The sequence below is a fragment of the Scleropages formosus genome, chromosome 11 (assembly GCF_900964775.1).
Source record: "Scleropages formosus chromosome 11, fSclFor1.1, whole genome shotgun sequence".
NCBI classification, from domain to species: Eukaryota; Metazoa; Chordata; class Actinopteri; order Osteoglossiformes; family Osteoglossidae; genus Scleropages; species Scleropages formosus.
The window spans coordinates 14,714,222-14,737,817 of record NC_041816.1 but is presented as its reverse complement, the minus strand read 5'-3'; the positions used below and the strand labels follow the sequence as shown (position 1 = coordinate 14,737,817).

General features: G+C 40.7%; 2 protein-coding genes across 3 annotated transcripts; both read right to left on the bottom strand.

Moving 5' to 3' along the window:
- Positions 1–2,877: 2,877 nt before the first annotated feature.
- On the bottom strand, positions 2,878–6,669 carry LOC108941152 (membrane protein FAM174B-like). The gene is made up of 3 exons (XM_018763748.2): positions 5,930–6,669; positions 5,368–5,499; positions 2,878–3,342 (listed from the first exon to the last, which is right to left on the bottom strand). Exons 1-3 carry the CDS (start codon positions 6,205–6,207, stop codon positions 3,339–3,341), a joined length of 414 nt encoding a protein of 137 aa, XP_018619264.2. The 5' UTR covers positions 6,208–6,669; the 3' UTR covers positions 2,878–3,338.
- A 5,702-nt stretch (positions 6,670–12,371) lies between these two features.
- On the bottom strand, positions 12,372–22,501 carry rgma (repulsive guidance molecule BMP co-receptor a). 2 transcript variants are annotated; one of them, XM_018763745.1, is made up of 5 exons: positions 22,270–22,501; positions 21,718–21,797; positions 19,783–19,901; positions 14,869–15,383; positions 12,372–13,293 (listed from the first exon to the last, which is right to left on the bottom strand). In XM_018763745.1, the coding sequence occupies exons 1-5, from the start codon at positions 22,333–22,335 to the stop codon at positions 12,604–12,606; spliced, it is 1,470 nt and encodes a 489-aa protein (XP_018619261.1). In that variant the 5' UTR covers positions 22,336–22,501; the 3' UTR covers positions 12,372–12,603. The 2 variants fall into 2 exon arrangements, with proteins under 2 accessions (XP_018619261.1, XP_018619262.1); XM_018763746.1 differs by having other exon boundaries at positions 21,905–22,313.
- Positions 22,502–23,596: the final 1,095 nt, after the last annotated feature.

Genomic DNA, 23,596 nt, shown 5'->3' with positions numbered 1-23,596 from the left:
GTGCACCTTTGGCTGTCCCTGAAACCTGTGCTTTTGCCCAGAAATACAGAATGAAGTGAACCAGCAGAGCAATATGTTTGACCAGGCATCATAATTGCTTTAACATTCTGAGTAGTATCTGAAAAACTTCTTATAAAATATTGTACAGTGCCAGCAGTTTTCTAGTGCATAAGCGAACAAGTAGCTGTAAACCTAACTATCTAGTTAGCCTAACTAGTTAACTCTGAATTCTTTGGAGAAAAAAATTACCTGAAGTATCAAACTAAATAAAACAGGATACCTGAAATCCTGATGACTTCTTGGGCGTACAGTCATTACTGGTTGATGTCAGGTTTAGGGACTGAAGCTCTGCTGGTAACCGCACTTGTCTCCTATTTGTGTAATTCAGAACATGTCCCTTCCCGCGAGGTCCTATGACCGGTACTGCTTTAGTTAAACAGCTGGGAAATGGCAATGCGTAGGAAATTTAGTATACATTTGTTGCAAAACAAATGAAAAAGAAACCTAAAATATTTCTGGTAGAGGAGCATGGCCCATCCACCTCCTGAATTGTCCACCTTGTGCATAGTTACAGTATTTAATGGACTGACAGAAGGCAGGAGTCATCACACTGCTGAATTCATCCAGTGATGCAATTTGTGCCAAGGGTTGTGCTTGTCGTCTTCTTATGCCTGTTGTACCATTTATTATTCTTTTTAATTAAAACACTTTGTAAGCAGTCTACATGTGTGAGCTGTGCTGCCAGTGCAGAGGTAAATATTATTGATAGGTCACACAGTTTTGGTCAGGCATGAATACAAATTGAAGAAAAAAAAAAAAGAATTTATTTGTGAACATGGTCTAAAAACAGGTGGTAAAAGTGTGTGGTCATTCAATGTGTATGATATTAACTGGGAAATGATTGTATGTGTGTTAGAACAATCATGAGTATTCAGCAAGCCAAAGTAAATACAACTGACTGACTGAAAATTTTCAAATTAAAACTATTCTGATGAATAAAAATAATACTGGTGAGGATTTGGCAAGAATTTATTTATCTAATACCACACAACGAATCTACACAGAAAACTTAAAGAAAGCAAATAAATAATTGAAAAGTTACACATTACTATTTTGGGCTGAATATGCAGGTTTCCAAATCTGTGATACCTTGGCCGTTGGAAATTAATCTGATCCAAACGAAATCCCCAATCCCTGACATAAAGGGGTTAATTTATTGCATGGAAATGATGCAGATGTAACAAGAGTCAAAAATGACTGGCTGAAATGCAGGCAGGTGGAGAAACTTCATAAATGTGTGAACACTCAGCTCTGTACTTAATTTCTCATCAGTCACAGGAATATTGTATAATTTTAATGACATTTTACAATGATTTCCCAATCATTCCCAATCATTGCATGGATCATGACAAGTATTTCCTTGACATTATGCTTCATATTTTTTGGGTAGAACTTGCTCAAAAGTATTTTAAGTACTATATTTTAATATACAATATACTACTGTAAATAGGGGGTGCGGTGGTGCAGCAGGCTTGGCCAGGTCCCACGCTCTGGTGGGTCTGGGGTTCAAGTCCTGCTTGGGGTCCCTTGTGACAGACTGGCATCCCATCTTGGGTGTGTCCTCTCCCCCTCCAGCCCTACACCGTGTTGCCAGGTTAGGCTCCGGCTCGCTGCGACCCCACTTGGGACAAGCGGCTTCAGCCAATGTGTGTGTGTGTACTGTAAATGTAGTCATGTCATGTTGTTACATAGAACATTTTGTGTCCTGAGACAGTCTTACATTATATAAGGTTTTTCTCTTTGTTTTTGAAAACTGGTATATAATCGATGCTTTTAAAGTCAAATATTTTACACTTAATGCAAGGTTAAACATTTTTATATCTGAGCTCTTTATAGCACTTTCTTTGCATTTTAGTACCCCAACTGTTTTTAGATTACTTGCTTTCATATTTGACAGTTTTCATTAATAAAAATCCTCATTTCTGGATGGCAAAAAAAGAAACATTTTCTGTAAAACTGACAGCTGTTATTCTGCAGAAGAAAATTCTGCTATAGGTGTAAAATTACATAATCATTAGTTATTATGTGAAGTCAGTTTTCTAATAAAATTTAGGTGAACTGTACCTTGTAAATAAATTAACAGACAAAATTTGTCCATTTTTAGTCTTCATGCCCATGATGATGCTTTGGCTCAAGCACTGTCATACACTTTCTATAAGGAATGATACCATGAGCCATTTCTTTTTGTGTGCATAATGGAAACAAATGGCCTCAAGTATCAATACAGCAAGGGCAGTGTTATATAGAACCTACATTTTAAAATGGGTAAACTTCCCCTTTAACACCACAAATGCAGCATGTGCTTCCAGAAAGAGGGAGGGGGAAAGAAAAAAAAAAAAAAAAAAAAAAAACTTGTTTTAATGTAAAGATATTTGCTTAGTGATGTTACTTTTATTTATTTTTTTTCAGCTAATACTGGCACTCTTAAAATTCTCTTGAGCCCCAGGTCTAGTAAAGGAAAAGTCGTAACCTAGCTAGTAATATGTGCACAGAACTTCTGAAGGTTATATCAGGCTTCCAACTATCACTGTACAGTACATATACTTTGGAATATGTATATATATTTTTTTCTGGGAAGAACCTGAGCACCACATGAAAAGGAAAATAGCTTCCATACCATTTGGACAGTGGATACTAGTTGAGTTTGCACATTTATTCTATCGTTTTTAAGTATACCCTACCTCTTGCCCTTGAAATGCTAAGGACATCATGTAGATACCATGTACATCAAAACAGCTCATGAATAGGTTAAGTCGCACACTTAACCTAGACATTTTAAAATTCTCATTGTAGTTATGCAAATTCTTAGCATATCAGTAAATTTAATGTAATGTAATCAAGTTCACACAATGAAACAAGGGACAAAACATAGTATCAACTTCCTGGAAAGACTTACAGGGTAGTTTATAACAGTTCAACACGAGTTTTACAAAAATAAAGATCAGTTACACTTTTTGGTAATATGTCCAGATTCTGATTATAGCTAGTTTAAGTATAAGCCCCGATTTTGCATGGATTCCACAGGGATTGTCCAATTTGCAGTAAATAAAGGAACAAGCACGACAGACTTTCTACGGATTACATTCCTGTTGATATGTATGAGATAAACTGTTACAAGTCTGTGGCAATATAAAGTCACATAAGATTGTCTGACTGATGAAATGATTCTTGGCTACGTATGGAAAAAAGGATGCGTTCCTTTCTTGACTTTCAGTGGAAAAAAGAAAAAAAAAATTGCACAGAAAATCCACATATTATGCCTTGTGTTGTGTGAGCCTTTATCTGGAGGGGAAAAAAGAAAAAAAGGTAAAACATAAAACCATACCGATACACAAGAGATTCTACAATGAAGTTAATAGAATATCAGCATTTAACTTAATAAAGGCTTTAAATAAAAGCCCTTTTAGGCACAACTGAATTTTATTGCAGTAAAATGCACTTGCAATAGCAACAGAAAGCCACATGAATCACTTTAATAAGTGAGTAAACGTGATTCGGCATTTATGCACAGCCAGGCCTACATGATATGAATATTTGCCATTTTACAGATGTAATAAAAGGAGTATGGAACCAGTACCATGACTGTTACAGAATTTTAAAAACAAATAGCTGAGTGCAATATATCTGCTTGGCATGTGCATAAGGGGAGGATATATTGTACGTTGTCAAGTGCAATAGTTCCCTCTAGTGTACTGAAGTTACAGGTAAGTCGCACAACAGGAATGATGCTGTCTACACTGTTTTTATGTACTTAATATACATGTCAACAGTACACAGAGATTACCGTTCTCAAAAAATACACTGAAAATAAGTATGCATTTGTTCTGGCAAATTACTACAAACAACAATCTGAGTACAGTTCTTTATATTATTGCATGTATCTTTAACTCTACACTTCACTAGAAGGGCAAGTTCTGAACTAATCTGTTGCTGAAGCAGTGAAAACATGTTCACTGTTTTTGTATCAAGTGTAAATTTATTATTTTTTTTCCCAGATCTCCTTGTTTGGCTATAGAAAGCTACCCCAATCAAAAACCTCCTTTTTGAAGCAAAGCACCCAAGGATCAAAACCCACACAAAAATCATGAGATGTGGTTTACCTCAGGTCCTATACTCTGAAGCCTACTTTAAAGTCCCCCTCAAACCAGAATTAGCGTTAAGAAATATTTAGTCACCCTTCTTACGTTGAAAGAAATAGATATGGCATTCTGAATAATGCATGTACATTTATTGTGGAGCCTTGTGGGTAGAACTTGTAAGTGAAATTAAAATCAATGTAACTATTAATAGCTATGGAATTATTAAGAGGTAGAGGTTAGTTTAAATGACAGGGCCATTTTACCCAGTTCACGTCTCCCTACCGCTGTAGCGTCCTTTATCAAGTTCTTACACCGACGTGATACAGTAGAAATATCCTGCTGTGTAAATAGCCGATTGCTATAAGTCACTATTGTACAGAAGTAACACTAAGCTGCCTTGGACAAATGCTTCAGTCACATGTAGAAATAATAGAAGGTGAGCTTATGCACCCAAGGTCCTGCTTATTCTTTAATACAGAAGTAGAAATATGCTTTGAGACCTTAAGGTTGCCGCCCTTTCTTTAATTTTCTAGTAACAAATTGGTATCTGTCCATCTGTTTGGGTGTTACTGCATTTTCTCAGGTGTCTGGGCATTTTGTTATGCGTTAAGCTGTTGTGTGGGTGTGATTAATAAAGTATTGTCTTATATCCATCTATATGTTTAAGGTGCTTCTATAGAAATTGTGTTTTCAGTGAACTAGAGCAGCATCCCACAGTGGCCTTCAGTTTCTTCAGCAATATTGCACTTGGATTGATGCAAAAGCATACAATGAAGTCAGCTATAAAACTGTCACAAATGAATTGCTTCTCTGGATTTTTATCCAAAATTAGACCTTTCTTTGTTAGTTTATGAGGAAAAAATATATATATCAGATTAAGAACCTTAAGGGTGCTACAATATTTCAAGGAGAGTGTCTCAGACCAGCAATTTCAGGATTTACGTCGCTTGACTTTAACCACCACTAGTGCAATGCCCAAAAAATGGAAACATTTCTCAGGAAACTCCAGGTATATTTAGTTTGCCACTTATTTAAATATTAAATGTATTTAAGTATTTTTTTTTTTTAATTTTATTGTGGAGGGTGTGCAACGAGTTCGGTGAGAGGTGTTTCTTCGCCACCTAAGAAGCCCTGAGAACTGCAGGGTGTTGTGCTCTCGGAGTCTCAGGCTCCCGCTTTTTTTTTCCTTCTTCCGCGCTTGGCTCGAGACCGTGGCTCGCGCTCCCACCTGTACTTGATGTCAAAAAGGGTCGAGTCCTCCTCGTCCTCGTTCTCTTCGTTCAAAGGGGCCATTTCAATGCGCTCGGCGGGCGTCGTTATGATGTCGTACTTTCGAGTTTTTCTCACCTTTCTTCCGGACCTGAAAAAAAAAAAAAAAACGTTTGCGTTCCAAAGCTCACGGGAAACAGCGCAATCTCTGTGCACCTTCGCTTCCTCCGCGGTGGAAGAGCACTCGCCGCATCCCTGGACGCGTCCTCCATTTTGTACATTTTGATATTTTCCTTAATCCGAGTAATCATTACTGTAATGCAGTTCAGTGGCCCAGTTAACCGCAGAAAACAACGAGAAGCTAAGACTTATCAAACGGCATACCCTTAGGCCGCGCGCAACATTGCTCATGATTGTTCTTCGGGTTAACCGCACCAACACGGCACCGTTTAATTAATGTGAAAATCCTGAAAATGTTTAAGGGATAACTCCAGATACCTGCCAATAATATTACAATAAAATCGGTCAGTGGTGGTACAGTAGCGCAGAAGTAGCATCACTGCTCGGAGCGCGCGCCTCACCTGTACACTCGGAGCACGAGGCAGGTGAGCAGCAAGGCGCCGAACACGCAGGTGAAAATGACCAAGTTCTTCAGCGTGGGCAGCTGCTTCACGAATGTAGAGACGCGCGAGCCTATCGTCAAGGCCGTGTCCGTTCTGTTGTGCGCGTGCTGGTCTCCCGCGTGGACGGCGCTCGTCGCGTTCGCCTGGGTCCACGGCAGGGTGTGCACCTCTCCATATGCTTCCAGCGCAGCGGCGAAGAGGAGCGCGCAGAGCGTGTGCACTGAGGTCACCGGCATCGCTGGGCACGGTATTTCACCGTCACCTATTCGGTAAACTACGCGGGAGCGCGCCCGCACTTCGTCGCGTAGCTACTATTGTGTCAGCTACACGGCCGGCGCTTCGTTAGAACCTGGAGCCATCATCATTCACGAGCACCGCGCGCGTCGCACCGTTCGCTGTCACTCCGTTACCATATGATATGGTATGGAGGAACACAGGTGTTCCTAGCGCAGCACGAGAGAGCGCGTTACCGTCGCTCATACGCAGAATGGCCGCGTTTCTCCACGAGAGCAGTATTTCTGCGGCGGTTTCACCGTCTTTTCAAGAGAAGCATCACCGCGACGCAGCCGCGTCGTCGTCGTGGCCGTTTAGCTCGTCGCTCGCTATCAGACTACGTGTCCCGTGACCCTCCCGCACCTCGCTGCCTGTTGACAGGACGATGCGTTAATCCCGACACACCCGGAAGCGCTCAGGACATACGTGTCCTGCTCTGGAGGTCCTGCAGCTCTGTGCGTGCGAGGCCCTGCAGTAAATCGCGCTGATGTACAGCAGTAGTCTGTGGTGCGGTCCTTAATTAGCTCCGCAATTATGTCGTTGGCCTTTACTCACTGGCTTTAACTTTATTAGCAGTAGTAATATACAACATTTTATTATTATTATTATTATTATTATTATTATTATTCCTAACCCCTCCGAGTAATTTCTTTTAATGAATTCTTGACTCATCATTTCTTGATAATAATAGTCCTTCACGAATTCAGATCTCAACAAGAAAACAAAGAAATTATACAGTCACTTCGCGCAGATGTGTGCGGTTCTCACCAGTGCGATCTTCTGAACTTCGGATGCATGATTTTGTAGACATGGGAGCATCTCCAACTTGTTATAGAAGCCCTTCTTCATTGCAGGAGTTATTATTATTGTTCTTGTTGTTATTATTAAATAGCTGAGCTCTTTGTCCAAGGTGTATTGCAAAACATGTTAATCAACTAGGATTTACCAATTCATATTAGGGTATTTATGTAGACGTTTGATGAAGGGTACTACGTCTACTTTACGAACTAAGTGCATTCAGTCCACATTGGTAACCGACTGCTGCACCCTTATATCAATTTCTATTTTTCTGAAAGATGGATTCTGACGGACTGATTTTTTAAGGAATATGTACCAGATGTAACTGTAATTGGTTATGAAGAAGTACTGTAAAGATGATTTTGGTAAGAGCAATAATGGGATGTGAGAAATTCAAGCCAACAGGGACGTGTGCTGATGTAATGCACCCAATGTATCTTTCTCTGTGATGTCGCTTTGGAGAAAAGATTCAGCTAAATGAATACATTTAGATGTGCAAGTCAAAACTGAACAGGCAAGAATGCACATGTTTGAAGAGTGACAACTGAAATTGGAAGTTGCACATTTTAAACTGTCCAGTACGTAGTAGTTGTCAATCATGCCCTGGTGTAGACAGTGGGAACCCACTGGCAGCTGTTGACGTCTGCAGGAGTCAGACTATCTGGCACTTTTCTGTCAGTGTACATTGCTTTGATGTGATACCCTTTTCAGGTGCACAGCATGAACTCACCAAGGATAGAAATAGCATGCTTGGACATTACATAAGTAAAAACATGTGGTACATTATAGATGTATTGCTATATATCGCTTTAAATAGCATCATGTTGTTGACTCAGGTGTTAAAAGGATCATCTGTCAAGGCTAATGATTATGTGCTGGGTTGGCGCTCAGAGACAGAAAATTCAGAATTATTTTTGTTCACGGGTTCTCTAGGCAACAAGAAAAAGCATTACTGCGTGCGGTTGCTGACATGAATAAGATGAATTGATTTAAATATTCTCAAAATTCAGTTAATCTATAATGACATTGAAATCCTCCACATATTTTGTGCTACAGCAGCTGATCGTGTAGTGGTCATTGTTATTGTCTTTGGCTCTAAAGGTCACAGGTTCGAATCCCACCTACTTCTGTAGTACCTTTGAGTAAGATGCATACCCTTAATTGCTTCATGAAAATTGACTACCTGTATGAATGGGTAAATAACTCTAGGTGGGTTAACAGGGCAAGTTGCTTAGTAGACATACATGAGCTAAAGGAATATACACTGTTTTATATAGAGGATGTGCCCAAATGTCAGGACTAGATACACAAATATTTAATGACGTATTTAACATTTGAAGACGTGTAAATTAACAGAAAGTATATGATACAGACTGTAACATCTGATTTCTTGTGAGACATTTCAATTTTGGCATATTAGAAATCTTTAAATATGCTAAAAATATCCTGCAGTGTTTTAGATATTGCATTAATAATAACACTTCCACATATATTGAACTGATTTAATGTTTTGAAATGATGGATATCTTTTTATATTCAAAGTGTTATGCATTCATCTTTAATAATAACTTTATGGAAGCAATACTTGCCATAATTGTTAGTAATTCTTTTGCATTCCAGGGATATTTTTCTGTGTAGCTTACTGATATAATTAATGTGATAGACCAGAGATGATACAGCTGAACAATAATATTGTTCGGCCAAGACAGGCCAAACAATATTACTCTACTGTAAGAAGTTGATGCGATGCACTCATTGTATTTATCTCTGAGATGTTAGTCACTTTGGAGAAAAGCATCTGCTAAGTGAATCAATATTAATGTAAGCAACAGCTCCATGGGGAATATACTGTATATTTATGCTGATTACAAAATGCTCGGTTATAAACGTCAAACCTCTGAGAACCGCTGGGTGGCGCCCTGTCTTCAGTTATCAGATTTCTTTACATTAAACTGTACAGAACCGGTCACATAAGGACTTTTCCTACCATATTAGACTAATCTCCCTTTTCAGAAACCTCTTGTTCGGTTCGGGGTTACCTTGATCCACAGCCTTTCTCAGAACACGCACTGTACAAGGTGCCTGTCCATCATTTCATACATTAATTAAAAAAGGAAAACATTTTAAATCCTCCTGCAGTAGTTGACGAATCCTACAAGCATATAAATAAAAGTATTTAAAATAACTTCACAACTGTAGTTAGGTGCTGATTTGGTACCCCTGTTGGAAACTCTAATACATGCTTACAGAAATAGTTACAGTATAAAAATTCTGTTTCTCTTTGAAATAAAAGTTATACCAGTATTACTTATAGTGCAGCACGGTCTATTGCATTAAATTTCAAGTCCTTCATTCTTTAATAGGATTGGAGTATAGTGCAGCAATCATGAGCTAAAGTCTCATTCAAAACCATGGACAACATGACTTAACAGGACTTTAATCTTCCAATAAATAATTTACAGTATATACAAGAGTCACAATACAAACATCTAATATTTCAGGCATCTTTACACCATTTCATCCTTACACAGTTTTATAATTTGATTCTTTTTCCTTGTAATACAAGTCCTTGTCACAATTATGTTACAAACAGATAGGAGCTAAGAAAAGAGAATCAAAATGTAAAGTGCTTTCTCTTTAGTAACACAAAGACCACGGTTTATTTTACTTTGAGATCTTATAAAATTACCTTAACCACAAACTGATCTCAAATGTGCCAGTTAGTCGTGTATTAGGCCTTATCTTGCAGTGGAATTCATGTTAACATTTTTTTAATTGATTCACTTGCACTCCCCTCATATAAAATACTTAGTTAAAAACACTAGAGAATAATTTACCAGCTGCTCAATGTTATGTACAAGTCACATCTATCTTTAAAGGTATTACAGACAATGCAAATTGCAATTTTAAAAGTTAAACATACATCATCTCCATTCACTTTTAAGCAATAACTCCAAAAATATCCAGAAATTAATTCAGTGGACCAGTGAGCATAACACTTAGAACACATTAGCAAAATGGACATTTGATTTAAGAATTGTTACTGTTCAAGTAAAATGTATCGCCTGGTTCCAAACCAATCCCAAGCTGTAAGAGATCGCACCAAAAATACCATAAAGAACTAATTTAAAGGTGAACAGTTGGTGTTACTTCACTGCAAAAATTCTCATTTCACACTTATTTAAATAAGATTCTCTGATCACGAAACCAAGTACAAAGGTTTCTGTTAAGATTGTAAACTGATCAGTATTACTGCCATTCAACAGTACAGTGGAAATTAACCATAAGCCAACTGATGAGATGGGGCAGTAACATGATGGTATGAATTCCTCTGGTGAAACTGCTTGGCTGTTACTAGTTCTGAACCCAGTTGATACCTGTGTAACAGGGCTTAAAAAATAAGAACCTCAGAAATCGCCTACTGTACATGCTAAACAGCATATACAAAACGTGACATACAATATTACAGTTGGGAGGGGGTGGGAGGGTTATTAAAAAAAAAAAAAAAAGGCCCAAGAACTGACAACTTAAACCTTGAAATTAATTCAAACTAACCCACTGACTCTGGCAACAATGTGCAAAAGAAACATTATGATGAAACCATATGAAACCAAAATTTATTTGCAAGCTTCGTGGCTTGTAAATAAATGACAACTGTGTGATGATAGCAAAAATATCCAAGCCGCTGTGTGACGGACACAAGGGACAAGTAACGACCACCATGTCCCTCCTACAGCCTGACACTTCCACTCAGCAGCAGCTTTCGGTTCTCCACACCAAAGCGTTGGCTCTGTCCAAAACGCTTATTCCACTGCGAACCTCCTCAGCGCGAGTTAGCTATGTGGAAACCACTGGCATGAGCACTTGTTCTCTGGCATGGCTTATAAACCATAAATTCATTGCCCCATAGAGAGATGTAATTCCACAAGCCCTGCAGCACAGCCAAGTCACAACCATTTGAATTTACAAATGTACTTTTCATGTTAAGGATCCGTCAGCAAGTAAGTTTCCACCTCTCGGATTGAGCTGGTCAGGAGAGACCAAAATCAATATTTTTTCTGGGAAAGGTTGTTACTGCCTTGTCAGCGAGGACTCAAAATTGACCCCAAATCTCTGCATCATCATCTGATTTGAATTTTTAAACATCCACATGGAAGAAAGCAGGTAGAAATCCATTACATCTTCAAAAGACCAGACCTGAATTCTCAGAACCTGTTAATTGATGAAAACTGATTCATTTAATTGAGAATGTCTGCTTGTATTTGTGTGTGCGTTGGGCCCATTTTTAGGAAAAAATTATGAATCTCTTGCGATACTGACACTTAACTACATCTTGGGTGGAATACATAAATTTTTCCAAGCGGGAACCTCCATAAGATATGCTTAAAAAAAAGCACAGTATTTGTCTAGCCGAGAAAGTATTCCTAGGGCACCAGTGCATTAGTAAACAAAAATATCCATGTCTGCTATATCCTAAAAACTGTAACAAGTAGTACCAGTACCAAGTGCTCTTCATTTTCGTAAACAAGGCAAACTAGAATGATTTGTTGAAGACTTCCTTTAACACAGACAAATGCCAAAGTGTCTCACTATAGCCTTGTACTATTAATAAAGAGGAGGTCTTGACGGGGTCTTGCATGGAAAATCTCAGCTTTTTATCATCTTGTCCATCATAAAACATGCTCTTTTCAATTAGAGGTTGCTACCAGTACTAGGTGCCACTGTGTTTCCAATCATAAAAAACCAATAAGAAAAAGGTTCCCAAAATGCTCATCTCCAAATGTACATAGTTCACCGGTAGCAAAGACCTCCTCTTTATTAATAGTACAAGGCTATAGTGAGACACTCTGGCATTTGTCTATGTTAAAGGAAATCTTCAACAAATCATTCTAGTTTGCCTTCTTGCAGAAATTATCCAATATGCCCCTGCTTCACATCTGACGTTACCACCGTTTCTGACCACAGTCAAAGATTTTCAAAACGCGAACCTGCCTCTACCTGCCTGGCAATGTACAATGTTGCTTTTGATTGAGCAGCAAAAATGCCATTATTACTTGTAAACTGGCTTAGAGGTCTTATTTAATGTAGAGACACCAGGAGGGGTGGGCAGCCACTGGCACTTGCACCCCCAGAAGTTTTTTTTTTTTTTTTTTTTTTTTCCCTCCCTTGACTTTCAGTTGGGAGTTTAAGCTCCATCCCTCCATGGCTAGCAGACTTATTTACAGCTTTAAAAAATGCATTGTGTTACAACAGTCTGTAGTCAACTGTCTTCTTTGTTCCGATATATTTGTTTTTTTGCCTTATTGCCTGTGTTAAAGCGCTCTGTGTCACTGCTTGAGAAGAGCGCTCTATAAAATAAATTGAATTGAAAATTGAATTGAATTGATGCCGAGGTCCTAAAGCTTCGAGGTACATCTTTTCCCACAAGACAGACTACAGCAGATGGTATGAGGTCATTGAACAGTGCTGTACAACAAGAGGTATGACACTGCGAAAGGGTCACTTGCAGGCACAGACGATGGGGGGAGGGGGGCAGTTGTAATGTCAATGCAAGTAAAAGACTATAGATGCAGAGAACAATACTGAATCCACAAGACGACAGCCAGGAAGTTGACAAAACACAGAGCTCTGGCCAGGGGCTTCCCTGGCACCGAACTGCTCACAGGCCACGACCTTTCAAAAATATGGTATTTGCTCTTGTCCGAATGGAGCATTTTCACATCTTCCAGGGCGTAATAAGCAGCCATTGTGAAGCTGACATCTCCAGATGTGATAAGATCAAAGACGCATGAATGGAAGTAGAGGTCTTCCACTGGGAGGCGCACCTTGCACGCAGCCATCGCTGACTGGTAGGTGAAGCCGCGTGACGGGGGCCCTCCTTCTCCAGCTGAGCCGCGGCCGTCTTTGGCGGAACTCAAGTCAATGCGCTGGCTGAGCGGGCAGCCGTCACGGCACAGGTACAAACCATGGTCATCCTTCTCCTCCTGCGAGTTCACCACCTCCTCCGGCATGCGGATGGCAAACGTCAAGTAGCGGCCTACTTGGCGAACCACAATAGTGGTGCCGATGTAGCGGGCGTGGATCTCCACGTGCTGCCCCGGCTGCTTCTCTACGATGCGCAGGGTGTTGGCCCCATGCCTGTCGCCCCCATTCTTTGAGCCGTCCGCGAAAGCCGCCGGGAGCTCATCTGTCTCTGCGTGATACATTTTCTGGTCCACACATTCCTGGAAGTTCTTGAATATGATGGTTATCTGTTTTTTATTTAAAAAAAAAAGGAAGTGACAGGGAATATTAAGTATCACTGCATGGTGAGCATACAAAGAAAGTAAAAACAAATGCAGTCAATAAGGTCTTCAATATCTGTATTAATAAAAAGTGCAGCCTATCAAGATGGACCGTAAAGCTCTGCCACTCACATCTTTGTAAGACTGCCAGAAGTGAACGAATAGCTCACATATATTTAGAAATAAATAGCTATGCACCTCTCCTTTATTAAACGGGGACTCTTTTTAGAGCAAGAGGAAAACGGTGAGTAATCAAAGCACCAGCACTGCCTGCAACACGCTCGTATACAGGGATATGCACCATAAGCCTGTGCAGTACACGCCCTGCCTTCAACCTGGCCAGTGTTTCACTGCAGCACAAATTCTACATACAAGAGCCAAAATAAACACATGGTTGAGGTTATGGAGAACCAGACTAGAAACTGAAGGACACAAAGGCAATTCAGGCTTAGAACCCATCCGTTGTAACCAAACCCTCTCTGCAGAGCTTCAGTCCTTCGAGCATTTAAGGAACAAACACTGGATTCAACTTAAGCCCAGTTGGATTTCTGGCTGTGCAATTTCAGTGGGGGCAATGAGTCGTTGACATGAGACCTTGGGACAGTGGTATAGCTCTGATCTGTGTGGGGGGTGGAATGGGCAAAAAGCTGCCATTTAATTAAACAGTCATGCACCCCACCACCCCCCGCTTGTACATGCTGAAAGAGCTCTTCTGTGCACAGCTGGGACACATGTTAATACTTCCCCCCCAAAATACATTCAGCACAGAATCACTTCCATTTCTCATATGGAAAATGCTGGATGGTGTATAGAAGATAAATACTAACTAAATATCAGCCTCCTAATGAGTGAACGATATGGAAGTTAAAGCATGTTTCATTTTTGGAGACAATTGCTGTACCTCTGAAAAAGCAAACATTACATTTATATTCAAACTTGTACCTGGATAACTGATAAAACCAAAGATAACAGCAAATTACTGTTGTTATGTCTTAAAATACAGCCAACATCAACTATTCTGACAAACCATGGCAACTGCTGTATACAAATAACGAATGACCCCCAAACCCATTTTGTCCGCCTACCAATAGTTTTTGACAAACGCATAACATTTGTCAAAGTGTCTGCACATCCTTGCCAAACATTTGACTGTAGACTCTTAGATTTCCAGATGGTATCAATAATGACGAATAAAGTGAAGCAATTTGACTTAAAGACATTCTTTGGAAAAGTTGATGTGGTTTTAGAAACCCAAGGGCTCTTCAATCTCCTCTAGCACAGATACAGCAGGACTTCACATGAACAGATACTACCACCAAAATTCTGGCATCTCATGTCCAGAAGTTGCTTTCACACAACTATACACAAACACCTGCGATGGAATGGTGTCCCATCTGGTGTGCGGCACTCCTAGTTTTGCATCCAGCGATTTCGGGATAGGCGTTGGACCATGGCGGCCCTAAAAAGGACACGCGACTATGGAACGTGAACGACAGTACAAACTATTCGAGAGCTAACCTATTTGCAAATCGGGACTGTCACCTTGTTTGTGGCTGTAGTTGCGGAGCCAGGCAGAACTGGCACGTTGGTCACCTGCACAGACAGGTATTTGTTGTGAATGAGGGGCCATGCTCCCTCCACCTTGCAGGTTTGGAAGTCATCGCTGAAGGTACGGAGGTGCGGGTCTCCAAAGAAGCCGCAGTGAGTATAGTTTGGCGGAGCGGAGTGCCGAGGGAAGCTGCGCTCGTAGTGGCAGATCTCTGGACCATCGGAGCGCTCCTGGCTGTCTGGCGGTGGCAGCGGGTCCTGAGATCCTCTCCTGGTCTGGGACGGCTGGGAGGTGGGCCCGTCTTTGGAGCAGTTGTGCTGGCCCATGAGGTCCTCGATCCCGTGCTGGGCCGAGTGGTAGGCAAGGTCCCCGCGGCAGGTCCGCGCCGTGCGGCGGACGCAGGTGTTGTAGGCTCTCAGAGCAATGCAGAAGTCCATCTCGGAGCCCGAAGCGGAGGTGGAGGACCAGAATTCCGAGTTACACTTGAGGATCTTACACTGTAAACTGACTGCAAACAGGAGACAAGAGTCACAGACCTCCAGGGAGAAAGGAGAAATGACAGGTCCACTCAGAAGGAATATCTGCACAAACTCTCAGAGAATTAGAACAGAATTTTGAAAAAAACATACAGCTTTAGGGGGGATTTTGCCTAATTTAGAGTCGCAAATCTTCAGACATCTGCCCACATAACATTCTCGTAACAATATCGCATTCCTTTGCACTCCAGTAAGCGGCAAGAAAAGTCCTTGGCTAGAGAAACGGAATATTTACAAAATAACGTTTAAAGAAATTACGCTTGAAAAGAAGGCAGCGTATGGGAAGTGGCATCCTTTACCTCCTGAATAGAGACAATGTAATTTGCCATTAAGAGGACCAACAGCAATTACCCTTGTACCAATGGATTAGGTCAAATTTCATCACACAGGCAAGATAGTGGAAGCTCCTAAAGAAAAAGGAATCGTGTTCTCCCTGCCTCCTGGGACTCCAAGCCAACTACGCAGAGCAAAGACTGACGGCCAAATTGTACTACTCTGTTCGCTGAAGCGGCTGAGCTCTGCAAACCACAAAGTGTGTGGTAAATTGGAAAATTAATTTAAAACCACATTTTAAAAATATAAAGAAAGGGCATTTGCAAAGTCCCTGAAAAGAATGTGTCATGCTATATTTTTAAGCGCAAAACTAGATTACCTAATTCCTGGATGTAAATGCCTTCCTACTGTCCTGTTACACCAGAATTGAGAATAACAATTCAATCACCATTCATATAACTGGGAACCATACAGTGAAGTGGGGGGGAATCACTACAGCAGCTTAAGAAAATCTATACCTTTATCATAGCAAAATCATATTTTTTTGTTTTGAGGTCATTGTATTCTGTACACTGCCTTGTAGCAGATAGTTTGGAACAGAGACATGTGTTTGGTGCCACTAACCCAGAAGGTTTCTGTCCCTCGGCAGTCAACCTGGCCATTGTCCTTTAATTTATCACCAACCAAACGACCTACACAACAAAACCAACTATATATTCCTGCTTCCTATGACAAGTTCAACCAACCACAAGTGAAGCAGCAGATTCAATACTATTGTTATTATTAGTTCATTATGCTGATACTGATGTCTTTACAGCATTAAGGTACTTACAATTATTTACAAGGTAATTTTTTTACTGGGGCAAGTCAGGGTAACTTTTTCAGGGTCTGACAGCAGGATCAAGAATCAAGAACTTGACAGTGGATCTATACAGTTCCTCTAATAGCATATTGTCTGCATCCTTAGCAGAGTGAAAGACATGAGCAATGACTTGGTGGATTCTATTTCTTTATATCATAAATATCTGTGAGGAAATTTATTAAAATGCCTCCATCTAGGGTGTAGCATGTCTCATGGGCAGTGCTTCCGGAACAGCCTCCTGACTGCCGTGATCCTGCTTTCGACAAACTTATTGATAACGAATGAAAACATAAAAATTCCTGTAGAAATAAATAGTTAAAAATCCTATAAACTTTTGTCATACAAAAAAAAAAAAAAAAAAAAAACATTTCTTTTGGTATTTCAATTAATTTTAGGTCTCTCCCCCCCCCCAACTGGGTATAAAAATGTTTTCATTCATCCAAAAACAAACAATGCTACTTTGAATCCTTCAAAACAGTAATTCTAACAGGGAGAGATCACAGAACAAATTATCCCCATTATGTGAGGAATGGAAGTTTCAGTATCTATCATTTCAGTATCTTTACTTTAATACTACTCAATAGTTTCAATACTACTTTAAAAGCTTCTGGTGGTTTCAAAAATGTGACTCTAAACCACCCGAGACCCAGAACCTTCTAACGTAAACATACACTTTGATACATAAAAAAATAACGCATTAAACAACACAACAAAGAATGTGTCCCTCTATTTACCTGTAACTAACTATACAAAAGAAAGGTCTTGATAGTTTACGTGTTTACAGTTTGCCAATATTTGTCTCAATCAATCTGTTGACTGCAAAGTTGACAGCAGGAATGTTATTAATTTTTTAAATTTTTTTCCTTTGGTGGTAAGGTGATGTAAAATTTAAAAAAAAAAAAACAGAACATATGAAAAATATACAGAAGAAAGTATTCAAAACGTGCAGATTCCGACATAAGGCTACATTTAGCCCATGTAAACATGAAGTGTGCTTTCAACAAGGTCTTAATATTCTGCTGAAAATGCTGCATACATGATGATGGATTTCACATCAAATTCATTACAATTAATGTAAATGTGCACAGGATATGGAAAATACCAATAGTGACAGAAAGACTAGGTTGACTGGAACGCAATACAAACAGAAACATAGAGACAGCGCAAGACGTTAGCTGAAAATAGGGCCATTTCGGAGAGACAAACCTTACTAAGAACATGAAGAAAGCGCAGCACATTCGCAGTTAAGGCAGCGACAAAGAAAAACCTCTCTGATGGCACATATAACTCATGAAGACACAAGCAGCCTTGGGGCATCCACGCTATGTTCCTGTATCTCATTTCATCTACAATTTCAGCAGCCGAGAGGAATGCGGTGACATCTAAACATCATCAGTCCGAGGTAAAAATCCACAAAGAATATTTTCATAGCTCCATTTTCGCTGTGAACACAAACACCTACTACTTGCAATGCATTAACCGACAAATTATTTAAACCCTACTTAGCCAAGCGAAATACCTGAAGAGAGGGTAACAAATGCAGGCACACACGGCAATACTGGCCAAGGTAGACTGGAAATCAGAAATCACATCAGAACAATTTCTGCATCCATAAGACAAATGGGAGCACAAAGATTTATGCATTAACTGCAATGTTTTTTGTTTGCCATTCACGAGTGGGTTACACAAATAAACAAGGGCGTTCTCACACGTTAAGAACATATCATTCAAGCTATACTGAGTTTGCCAAGCCTGGCACAAAGAAGTCAAAGTGAAAGAAATAAGAGGGAGGTTGTCAACTATGATCTTCTGTGCAATGTGATCAGGTCTGACGTATTGACCTCATTCGCAATGGGTATTTCAGGTGTTTGTACTGGGTGTCTGCAAAGACAGGTTCAGTGAGTTCAGCAAGCTCCACCTGGCTTCATCTGAATCTGAACTGGAATTTATTCAAAAGTTTAATCCATTCTCTAACAGCTCATTGGAAGTTTAGCACTGGTTCTCTTGAGATCCAAAACAAAAGATTCAATCTGTCAGATTTATTTTCCCTTGACAATAAATATCACCTGCATAGTTGCAAAAAGCACAAAAAAAAAGTTGCCTGATCAAAAGTCATCTGTTATGGAACAAAGTTTCAAGTTTTCTGACATTTCTGGATCACCACTCCCTTGTTTATGCATAAACTTTAAAGAATACACAAACCAAGCATCTTCAAATCATGAAGCAGGTATAAAATGACTGCAGTTTTGCACATTGCTCCAGTGGTCATGTTCTAAGATTTTATAAGCACTTAAAATAGTCATAAATAATAAAAGACAAGAGAGTCCGACAGAAAAGTTATTACCAAAAAACATTTTGAAAATCTGGTATATGCAAAATTTTGCAACTATAAACTGACCAAGAGTAAAGTGTCTATACTATGTGCAGTATGTACAGTCCCATGCAACTGCTACAAGCACTTGCACTTATTTCTTTATTTGATTCTTTGCAAAACCTGGACAACCAGTATATAAAAGATGTACAACTTCTATAAATAACATAGTTTATCTACTTTTTTAAACACCATTTCCATTTGATAAATTACAAAGACAAGATATGAATCACAGACAAGCCCTTATTATGATACTTTTATCTACAAATTGCTGAAAAACTTGTAAAGATTAAAAAAAAATAAATAAATCATTTGTCAACACATTCAGAATTCCAAATCTGACTGCTCGCTGTCATTAATGAACTTTGGCAAAAAAAAAGAAGCTGTCCATGATTCATGAAAGAATAAAAAAACTGGAAAATAGAGACTGAATACAAAATCTCCCTCAGTTACTAGCCTGTATTTAGCTGATATCTTTATTTACGGGAGGTTACACTTTAGGATAACCAACTTCACAGCGATTTACCCATTCTCATAGGGTATTCCTGCTGAAGGGTAAGTAAGGAGCAGCTGCTGGCCCACAACATCATCATCATCATGTGTTTTATTACAATTACTTACTTATTAATATTTATATACACACAGCAGGTCCTACTCTTATAGAGACAATACACCCACGATGATGGTATCAATCATCTAAATAAAGTATAAACTTATAAAGAGAGCTGAAAAAACAACTCCAGCGGTGCTGAGAGAATGAAATCGCCGACCCCGAAAGTGACACACACCCCCACGCCGCATCACACACCACGTTGAACAGAGAATATAAAATAAAGCCAAGTGAAGTGTTATTTGCCAGCCTTACCCGCGGGAAACAGGTAAATGAGTGCGGCGAGGATCCTGGCCGCTGCTGCCACCGAAGGTCCCGCTCCTTTCCCCATAACCATCCATGCAGGACCGGCCCCGTCCGCGCTGCTGCTGCCCCTGAGTCAGAGTCAGAGTCAGAGCACACGAACAACAGCGAGCGTCAGCGCGGGGCTGAAAGCGAGGTCCGAGGAGCGAGCGCAGGAGCCGCGTCGCTAGTGGCGGTGGAGCTGGAAGTGGAGCTGGAAGTGGAAGTGGAAGAAGTGGACGTGCAGGAGGTGTAGCTCCACGCGGTCTGGAACACACTGACGGGACACCATCCTCCTGAAGCAAGAACACCGCCGCGCCGCTTCCACCTCGTGCCGCATCGCCTCTCCTCCGAAGCGCGAAGGGTCTGAACTTTCGCGAGGAAAGGGCAATAATTTTCGCTGCGGGGGGAGGTAAAGCGCACAGCCTGCGAGTGTCTCCACCAATAGGAAGCGTCGTTTTCGAACAACCCCCTCCCCCCCCCCGCGCTGCTCCGGTATCGAGTTTCACCCTGACCTTGCTGCAGAAAGTGTCGGACCCTCAGCGTTCGTGTGCGCAGTATTACTGCACAGGACTCAATTTCACAAAATTAAAGCGTTAGACTCGGCAAAGTTGTGTTAATACGATGTGAATAACACGGACATGCAAGTATAATTAAAACGCAGTTTGCCTCAAACGCTCAAGTTGCGTCATTTATACCACCATTGTTTTGACTTTCGCTTAAAATGTCATTTCAATTCAATAACCAGTAAAAACGACACGAGTGGAGGTACGCGAGAAAAAAAGATTAAGCATTACAGCTACCCAAAACTCGTTTAGAATTAACGTAATTGTGCATTATTATACACTTATTGCAGTTTCTTTCTCAAATTACTACTTGAGCGATAACCGAAAATAAAGACTATGCTGGCGTTGATCGAATCTTTTAAATTTAATGATAGTGCCCCGATCATGTTAAGATATTGAGCTACTTAACGTTCTATGCTAACAAAACCTTAAATCTGGACCGAAATCTTCCCTTCTGGATAAATAAATTATTCTGTGCTTATTAGTGCTAGAGGGTCCGATAGGTGGCGCTTGCATTTCTCTCCCCCCCTCAGTCTTTCTGAAAATAGCACCCACAACCAGTTCAAACCCACACGATTTATTAAGGCCAAGATACAGAAATCCCACCGTAAAAAAGCCCTATAATTGGACAAAGCCAATAGAGCTCCGAGTAACCGAGGTGCGGTTCGCAGCAACAGGCGACAGTCTCCCCCCCCCCCCACAGTCTGCAGCAAACCTGGGTGAGACAACTTATTTTTAAATAGTGCATTACCTTGAACCTTTAGCAATCTGTGGAAAAAGGGGAATAATAACATTAAATTGGAATTTCAAGAAGACCAAGTTATATGAGCGTAATCGAAACATTAAAGTCAAAACGTGTGTATCAAAGTATGGAATTTAACCCGGCATGATGATGTTTTAAAACTCAACCCCCCACCAAATCCAATTCAATTGCATGTCGTTCAGATTAATTTCATCTAGAGCAATTTTGATTGCATTTCAAATGGTATGCCTTGCTCGTTTTCGTATTCTGATTTAATCAATTACATTCGTATTGTTTAATATGCCCCGCGAATTTAACATCTGCTCCGATTGCTGGTGCTGCCTGCTCCTCATTATTGTTCAGATGCTGCATTCAGAAACTGCTCGAGTACAGGCGGCGCAGACCGCGACCGCGTGCATCGAGAACATCATCATGTCATGTACGGTACCGAACCGAACGTGCCGTTACTAACGCGTGCATGTGTTAGAGCAGCGTCGCAGTGGTGGGTATTTAATGCGCAGCAGATGAAATGCTGTGGAGAAAGAAAAGCCCGGCGTAATAATGTTATGCGATGACAGATTTGCACGTTGCTCTTCTTACCTTTGCGGCTGCATGGATGGAGCTCTCAGCCCTGCTGCTCCTCGGAAACGAGCTCCGCGATGCAATCGGTGGAGCCGAACCTACGGAGAGGAGAGAAAAAAAAAAAAAAAAAAAAAAAAATCCCAATCCAAATGAAAAAAAAAAAAGCAAACACACAGCAGATTATGTCGCCTCAATATGCAAATACCGAGCACTCGGCAATTCAGATGAGAGTGAAAAAATGCAGCCTTCCTTCCATGGCTCCCGCAGCTGCAAGCAAGAGTCCAAGACCGGAGTAGAGTGCAGTGAGTGAAAGTGATTTCTCACAATATGGGTCCACAGTGGAGATGCCGGTCCTGTCAACTCTGATCAGACGCACACTGACACTACTCTGACACCAAGCTGCCTTCATTCTCGCATAAACATGAGCTATTAGGAAAGGAAAGTGCTATAATTCTAACTAACGCGAGCAATTTAACTGTTAATATCCCGTACGTATTATAATTTGTTTGTATGCATATTTGCTTTCAGGTATTTAGTGGTGTAATTGTCGGTCGATCGCCGCACACAGACCTCTCCTCCTTTTGTGGCGTCTCGTCGGGACGTTCGGAAACGGTTAACTAAGAGTAATAACACCATGAACGCGCTGCAGTGCGCGTCCACGCTGGGACTCTCCTGCAATTGTCATAGATAGAGTGCTCCAATAACCCACAATGACGGGTGAGCGTTACAACTGTAACATCCGTGATGTTATGCGAGACTTTATGAACATCTTTGCGCACACGAGCGCACGTGCCTTTTCTCGTGGGCTTCGCGAAGGGAAGGGAGCGACTGACTCGCGCCGCGCGAGACACATGCGGTCACGCTCAAGAGCAGAACTAATCCAGGTACGTACGTACGGAGCCTTGTTTCCCCACAACACCACCCTGCTGGTGTGGAGCGAAAAGCTACGGCGACGCAACGTACAGCGAAGCCGTTTTCCCCATAAGAAACAGTGTAAACGCCGGTAATTTGGAGCGTTGTGCCAATGAAACGACGATGCAGAAAGTTGCTGTTGATCCAGCATCACACATGAAAATGCATCCCAAAGTGTCTCCAACTGGCTTTAAGGTACAGTTTTACCCAAGACAGCCTGAAACGTGGAGTCCACAGTGACATTCTATTTCTCTGATTATCAATCATCCCAAGGTCCTTAAATTAATATCATCGTAGGCATGACTTTGGAGGTGGAAAGGTGTGTTCAATCAATGACATTCTTTTTACTTCGGGCACTTTTTCACATTTGCAAGAACAGAATTGTGTGTGTGTGTGTGTGTGAACAGATTGCATTGTGTGTGTGTGTGTGTCACCAGACAACTGAGTGGCACTAAGCAAAGTTCAACTATTATTATGTAGTATTTCGCTGTCAGCTTAATCCAAAAGGGACTAAGAGTGGTATATTCACCCATGCAAACAATGTACAATCAATTACCCATCTATACACCTGAGCAGTGTAACACACACACATACACCATGGGCTATTGAAAGTCACCAGTTCACCCAAAACACATCTTTCTATGTACAGCACATAATAGCTACGAAAACTGAATGAGCATATACAGTGAGCATACTATCATGTTATTACTGGAGAGCCATAGAGTAAGTAATGAAGGGAAGGTGCTGTTACATTGTGCTTTGATAATGAATGTTAGCTTTTGAAGTAACTGTGACCATTTTAGTGGAATTTAGTGATATTTTAGCATAAATATACACCAGGAAACATTCTGCACAACATTACACCACCATCTGCCTGTCCCATTAATACAAGTCGGGGTGGATCCAAAGATTTGTGACAGATTTTAACTTTTCCATCAGCATGTCACAACAGAAACCTGAATTTTTTTGACCAGGCAATATTTTT

Bases quoted from the DNA above. Each gene is read 5' to 3' on its own strand.
- LOC108941152 (XM_018763748.2), bottom strand. From the start codon at position 6,207: ATGCCGGTGACCTCAGTGCACACGCTCTGCGCGCTCCTCTTCGCCGCT. The intron at 5,500-5,929 runs GTGAGGCGCGCG...TTTTTTTTTCAG, and splicing joins CTCGTGCTCCGAGTGTACAG to GTCCGGAAGAAAGGTGAGAA.
- rgma (XM_018763745.1), bottom strand. From the start codon at position 22,335: ATGGTGTTATTACTCTTAGTTAACCGTTTCCGAACGTCCCGACGAGAC. The intron at 15,384-19,782 runs GTAAGGCTGGCA...TCCTGTTTGCAG, and splicing joins CATTTACCTGTTTCCCGCGG to TCAGTTTACAGTGTAAGATC. The intron at 13,294-14,868 runs GTGACAGTCCCG...AATAAAAAACAG, and splicing joins CAACTACAGCCACAAACAAG to ATAACCATCATATTCAAGAA.